Raw genomic sequence first — 7,461 nt, forward strand, 5'->3', positions numbered from 1 at the left:
AAAGCATCCCCATAACAACTCTCAAAACAATTGAACCTATCATATCTAAAACTCTCACCAAGAACATCAATTTATCCCTGACTGAAGGTAATTACCCCAAATGCCTCAAATCTGCAGTAATCAAACCGATACTAAAAAAACAACAACTTGGAACCTGAAATCCTAGCAAACTACCATCCTATTTCAAACTTATCATTCATAGCCAAGATCATCGAAGAAGTCGTACACTCCCAACTTGATTATTACCTTGAAACAAACAACATCCTATCACCAACCCAATATGGATTCAGAAAGAACCTAAGCACAGAAACTCTCCTACTCTCATTGAACGACACGACACTAAGAGGATTCGACAAAGGAAAAAAATACCTACTCATACTCCTTGACCTCTCAGCTGCCTTCGACACAGTAAACCACACTATACTCCTAGAACGGCTGTCTGAAATTGGTTTAACTGACATTACCTTATAATGGTTCTCATCTTATCTATCAGACAGAACCTACCAAGTATCAATTAACAACAACCCATCCAAAAGAAATTAGCCTCAACACTGGAGTTCCCCAAGTCTCAGTGCTATCGGCCACTCTATTTAACACATACCTTCTTCCTATATGCCAACTACTAAAAGATAGGGGAATCACCCACTTCCTCTATGCTGTTGACACTCAACTTCTAATTCCCATCCAAAATTCAATTGAAGAAATGTACAAAGAAACTTCTGCTCTACTTGTCTCAAATATCTTCTAACATCCCTTAAACTCAAACATCGACAAAACTGAAATAATCCTCATGGACAGAAAACCCAATCCAACACCACCACCTCAACTCATACTTTGCAATCAAATGAACCCAATACTCCCTGCCACCTACACCAGAAACCCGGGAATAAATTGACAAAGATTTTTCCTACAAGAACCATATATCAAACAAAATCAAAGAAGGATATCACAAACTACTAACCCTAAGACGTCTGAAACCATTTCTTAACCCTTATGATTTCAGAACTGTACTACAGCTTCTCATATTCTCAACCATCGACTACTGCAACTCCCTTCTGATCAGAATACTATACTCCAACATCAAACCTCTCCAGATTCTGCAAAACTCAGCAGCCAGAATTCTGACTGAAACAAAGAGGAATGATCACATAACGCCAATACTGATTTCACTACACTGGCTTCTAATCAAATCCCGAATTGAACACAAATCCATGACCATCATACACAAATTACTACACAATGAACATCAAGGTCAAACTGGATTAAATGTAACTCCCCAGAATCCACAAAGAAACTTACGTTCAAATAACACAGGCCTTTTAACAGTCCCCCCCCCCCCAATCAGAGATACTCACTTGACAGCAACCAGAGAGAGCATTTTCCATTGCCTGCCCTAAAATATGGAACTCCCTCCCAGAAGATTTGAGAACCCAACCTAACCTCAAAACATTCAAAAAAGATATAAAAACATGGCTGTTTTATAAGTCTGCATTGACAATCAAGTATCAAAACATCCAAACACCCAACACAATTACCAACCGAAACCACGCAAAAACAAGACAGACCAGCACCAAGCAAATCCGTCTCATTCAAATGATTTTTTGTCGGACTTTAAAATGAATAACTTTCCATTTAACTAATTTCCCCACCCCCGTAACCCTCCTTTTCCCCCTCTCTTTCCTCCCCCCCCCTTATCTGCTCATTTTGGAATATAAAAGGTTTCCTATTATACCCTTAATTCGCATATGTTAAGATACTACCTTTTGAATCTTGTAAACCGTTGTGAGGCTTCACCGAATGACAGTATATAAAACTCAACAAATAAATAAACAAACAGAACAGGCCTTCACCAAACACAGAATAAAAGATCATGCATTACAAATGTGGAGACAAAAAACTGGAATGGAAACCCCCAAAAGCCACTCTGCATTCAGTGTAAAACTGGAGAAATAGAAACATTTTCTTCTACACTAAGCAAAGTACAAAGATAGAAGAAATGCACATTCCCAAAACAGATGCTTTTGCATCCTGCCACTCTCTCTCCATGCTCCCATCAAGCCTCATTTCTCCCAATTATTCCATTTTAATCATACCCTCACACATACCTGTCCAGCATTCCCGACCCCCAAATCTTCTTCACTGGGCTCCCTCTCCCCTGCACAGCTCTCCCTAACCTCTTCCTCCCTCTCATTGTCCAACTATCATGTTTCCCACCCTGTCCCCTTCCCACCCGTATGAGGAAAGGCTAAAGAGATTAGGGCTGTTCAGTTTGGAGGGGGGATATGATAGAGGTCTTTAAAATCATGAGAGGTCTAGAACAGGTAAACGTGAATCAGTTATTTACTCTTTCGGATAATAGAAGGACTAGGGGGCAATCCATGAAGTTAGCATGTAGCACATTTAAGACTAATCGGAGAAAATTATCTCACTTAACGCACAATTCAACTCTGGAATTTGTTGCCAGGGGATGTGGTTAGTGCAGTTAGTGTAGCTGGGTTTAAAAAGGTTTGGATAAGTTCTTGGAGGAGAAGTCCATTACCTGCTATTAATCAAGTCGACTTAGAAAACAGCCATTGCTATTACTGGCATCAGTAGCATGGGATAGACAATGTTTGGGTACCTGCTGGAAACAGGATGCTGGGCTTGATGGACCCTTGGTCTGACCCAGTATGGCAGTTTCTTATGGTCTTATTTCCACAATCCCTCTCTCTTCCACCTCCTCACCAGCATCTTCAACCTTCGTTGCCCCATCCCCCACAGGGTGAAGAGAGCATCAGCAGCATCACTTCCAGCCCAGCGGGGTAAGATAAATTTAGTGTTTCCATCAGGCCCAGAAGAGCAGGAGTTCACAATGTCTCGCTTTGATCTGGGTGAATGAGGGTACGTTGAGAACCACTCACCTGGGGTGACCAACTGCCTGGTTTTAAACCAGACAGTCCAGTTTTTTTCATCAGGGGTACCGCTGTCCAGTTGCAAGTGTAACCGGAGCCCATAAAACCCAGTTGGACAACAAGGTTATGTTAAACTATCCAAGCTGGGCTGGGGACCTTTCAGATATACGGTGTGCTCTTGATATGGAACGAGATATAAAATGTCTAAAATAAGATAAGTTACGTGTTGCTCTGGGCCTGGTACACCAATCAGTGGCATGCTGTTTTCAGGTTGCTGGTCACAGACACAGCAGAGAAGAATTGCACACACTTAGGCTGTGAAACATGGGTGTCAGAAACAAGTGGTGCATGGGGTGGGGTGGGGTGAGAAACCAACTTTTGCCCATCAAGCAGCCATGACAGCTCCTCCCTGCTGCTTTTGTTACCTGACTGACAAGAAGTGCTCCATGCTCAAGTTCTCTCTCTTTCCGCCGCAACTTGCTCACGAAAGAAGATAGGGCTTCAAGATGCAACTTCTGCCACAAGCAAGTTAAAAAAAACAAAACAAACAAACCCCCAACAACAACTCAGCAGTAGAACTTGTGGACCCTTTTTACTGCCTGACTTCTTTATCTGCTTGCCGACACTGGGAGCTTCGTTCTGTTGCTGCTGTCGCTGCTCCAGGCCATGGGGCCGTGCCGCTGCCTATATTTCTACTACCACCTACCACCAGACCGGCATTGTGCTTCTGCCGCCCATCAGCAGTTTCCAGAGACCTGAGTGGGGGAATCACCAGGACAGGTATTTGTGAAAGGTGATGGACAGATGATGATGAGGTCTATGAGAGCTGAGGAGCAGAGGGTGGGGGAAGGAGGGTGAGAGAACAAGAGAGGGGTGGGAACAGGGGGAAAGGAGGATCAGGAGGGAGGGGGGGGAAGAGGCAAAAGAGAGCAAACATGAGGTGAGAATGGGGGACTGAGTGGAGAGGACAGGACATGGGGCAAGCACAGTGGAGAGGGGAAAAGAGGAGGGGTGCTGGAGAGAAGAGAGGACTGGGAACAGGGGGGGGAAGGAGCTGGTGAGAGGAGGGCTGGATGGGGTGTGCCAAGGGTGCAATGTAGCCCCTCCTGGTGGTGACACTGGTGATGGCTCCAAGAGCAGAGCTGGAGGGAGTATGGAGTTATAGAATTGTGGTGCTAGCAGAATGATCCTGGGGCTCCTGGGTAGAAAATGTTATGGGAATAAGCAGAGTCGGGCTGTGCCACCTTTCACCAGACTGATTTAGAAATAATCAGAAGCCAGTTGGTGGGAGAGGATGTATGTGTGTGAAAGAGAGCATGAACATGTGCGAGTGGGAGCATGATCATGTCTGTATATGACCGAGAAGTTAAGAGTTAGTGCATCGTGCTCCACAACAATGTCAGGGTGACTGAAAATCATGTTCCCAGATATGGAAAACATGGAGTTTTTAAAAATCCTTATTCATTTTAAATACTGCATGCTATCTGATGTATCTGCTGTTTTGAAATATTTTATTGGTTTAGGAAGTTTAAAAATATTTATAATTTTTAATTGCTGATTTTATTCTAAAAGCTTTTAAAAGTTTGTTTTTATTAGTATGGTCTTACCGTACTGATATTTTCTCTGTTTTATGCAAACTTATGCAAATAAGTGTGTCCAGACCTGGTCTGTGGAAAAGATAGAAACCCTAGTAATACCAGTCTTAATTTACATGAAATTTAAATGCAATGGGTGCTATACACTACACTTTTGTTACAACGCACTAATCGCCTTGCTGCATTGGACATTATTGCATGCCCAAAATGCATGCCTGCCCAACCACAAGTAAACCTTCGCACTAAGCTGGGTGCACCTTATTGCATCAGCCTATTAATTATCCAAATGCTAATCACTTAAAGTGGCAGAAGTCTTGTTAGGTACCATCACAAATGTGCATCTATAGTATAAATTAAAAGACGACCTCCGGACTTGCTTTCCAAATAAACTTGATAATTAGCACCTCATGAGGTTTTTAAATTCTCACTTTTGTTTCAAATATGATAGCACTATTCAAAAGAACCCATCCTTTGCGCGCACACACACACAAAACTAGGGATTGTATATTATATTAATGGCTTCACCTTTTTCATGAGAGCATGGAAAAAGCACACACACAGTCCAGGATGCCATACACTAAACAACCTGTTCCATTAAAAAAAAAAAAAACGAACACAAAACTTCAGCCTTGGCCATGCTTCACTGCATCCAGACATCTCTTAGCTCCACAGAAGCAGCCACCCTGGAAAGGGCAGCGTTGTAGTTGACGAGTAACAAGGGCTGGATTTACACGTCAACCGCAACACTATATAAACAGAGCGTGTGCCCGTCTAGTGCAGGGCGGAGTTATCAACCCCTACGCCCCGGGTCCTTCAGGACATGCTGCTTTTCAGTAAAGAAGAAGAAGAAGAAATAAAATCAATCACGGTGCTCTACCTTTCCAACTCGTGCATGCATATGCCTGCCTTCACCCCCCCCCCCCACCCCCGATCTGAGGGCATCTCGAGACCGGGGGGGGGGGGGGGTGCCATGGCTTCCCCTCGGCACACCGGAGACTGATTCCGAAGGCAAGCCAGGCTGATTTTCACAGCCAGCCTTCCCCACGGCCCACGGCAGTCTGCCCGGGCGTAACACGTGCCGTGCTACCGGGGGAGGGGGGACGGGGACACCTCAGGGGGCTTCTCCCGAGGCCTAAGCAAGATGCGACTTTGCCAACTTGTAACACTCGAGCGCTGTGCACTGACAGGCAACCCCCGTCGCCACGCAGGAGCCATGCAAGCCCTGCAAGCTGGGGGCAACGGAGCTCTGCAGACAATCGTCCGTGCACGGAAGAGCTCCTTACGGGAAAACCAAAAAAAAAAAAACGCCTCCCATGCAAACACATTCCCCCGCGCCGGCGAATGAATGAAAGAGGCAGAGAGCCAGCCCACACTCACAAGCCACATAAGCCACGAGGGCGAGTCCGACCAGCAGCTTCATCATTCTCCGATTGATGGCAGTCAGCAGGCGCTGGAAACACTTCCTCACCATCCCCGGCCGAGGGACGAACCAACGGGAAGGCGCCGCCGCGGGCGAGCTCCTGGGATTCGGCGTCACCAAGATCCGGGGCTCTTCCGGCGTCGGCCGAGTTCCTGCTCTCTGCATTGCGCATGCGCGCTCCCGCGCTCCAGCAAAGACTTTATTTATTATTGGCCCAACCTGTTCTTTGAACAATGGCAGCTTTATTGCAGAACTCGAAGTGGGGCAGTCAAACAAAACAGGAATATATATTACAGGCTCGTCTGTTGGATTAAAAAAAAAATATGAATTTGCTTTATCTCCATTAAACGTTTACTTTTGCCCAAGACATTTCAGTGATGTGATTATTAAGGTCTCTCATTTTTTTTCTCTAAAACGTCCCCATGCCATCAAAGAGCAATCCTAAGGTTTATATCTTCATTTGCATTCAAAGAGGATAAAGAGTGAGATAGTGACACAGTAAATGATGGCAGATAAAGACCCCAAATGATCAATACTATCTTCAGCAAAATGTTTTAAGGCTGTAACTGCTGCTCTGTACAGGTTATCTGCATGCAGAAATGTCACAACTAAAGTTTCCACTGCTTTCCCGTTTTTTTCATTTGCATCCTAGTCTAACCCAAAGCATCCCAAATGGAGTTGTAACCCGAAATTACAGTGCTCTTTGAGCACCAGCAGCATTAGTAATAGAAGTCAACTTGGGGTTTATAAACCAGCATGCATGCATAGGACCTGTCGTGGCTCAACCTCACATGAGTTTCTAGTATCATGAAATCCTGCACGAGGTGGGATTGGGCCATTGCAGGGCCAGTGAGCTTGCACTGGTGGTGCACAGACACTGCACTCTGCCACTTGCAGATCATAATTGGGCTCAGGACCAGCTATGAGGGGAGTGGAAGGCTGAGTGTTAACAGGCTGGTGGAGATTGTTACTCCTTCTCTAACCTCATCCACCACTGAACCTACTCAAGAAAAAATGTTGCCCATCTCATCTGCCTGCTCCTCTTCCCACCAGCTGTTAACAATAATTGGCCCAGGACCCCAAGGAAAATGTTGCTGACCCTGAGGAGGGGAATGTTGAAGGAAGGGATCAGATATGGAAGTGGTTTAGAGTTGGATTATCTGGCAGAAGGTTTCAGGAGAAGAATCAGATGGAAATGGTGTATTGTGGGGGTGGGTTGGGGGAGAATTGCCTTTATAGGGTAAGAGAGGGAATGACAAGATTGGGGATGAAATAGGGCCTTCAGGATGTCAGGGAAGGAGGTGAGGCGGGGAGGTGAGGTAATGGGGATGAGTGTGAGGAGAGAATGGAGGATGGGGTGAGAGGGAAGGAATGTCAGGATCAGTTGGGGATTATAAGAAGGACTTTGGACTGAGAAGGGAACAGATGGGGGATGCCAAAAGGGCTGGAGAGGGTGAGAGGATAGGCAAGAAAGGTAACAGGAGCTGGATTTGTATTTTTATGTGGGAGATGTAAGAGAGGATCAGCTGGAGGGGAGACGTTTAAGAGAAAAACT

General features: G+C 45.3%; 1 protein-coding gene across 2 annotated transcripts in view; it reads right to left on the reverse strand.

Moving 5' to 3' along the window:
• UXS1 (UDP-glucuronate decarboxylase 1) overlaps positions 1–6,106 on the reverse strand; it is a 149,784-nt gene extending 143,678 nt beyond the window's left edge. The window contains exon 1 of one of the 2 annotated variants that reach the window (XM_029604867.1): positions 5,864–6,104. In XM_029604867.1, coding sequence (XP_029460727.1) covers positions 5,864–6,071 — 208 coding nt within the window. In that variant the 5' untranslated portion in view covers positions 6,072–6,104. Of the gene's footprint in view, positions 1–5,863 lie in introns of both variants that reach the window. The other variant, XM_029604868.1, reaches the window with a different exon arrangement.
• Positions 6,107–7,461: the final 1,355 nt, after the last annotated feature.

The sequence above is a fragment of the Rhinatrema bivittatum genome, chromosome 5, assembly GCF_901001135.1.
Source record: "Rhinatrema bivittatum chromosome 5, aRhiBiv1.1, whole genome shotgun sequence".
NCBI classification, from domain to species: Eukaryota; Metazoa; Chordata; class Amphibia; order Gymnophiona; family Rhinatrematidae; genus Rhinatrema; species Rhinatrema bivittatum.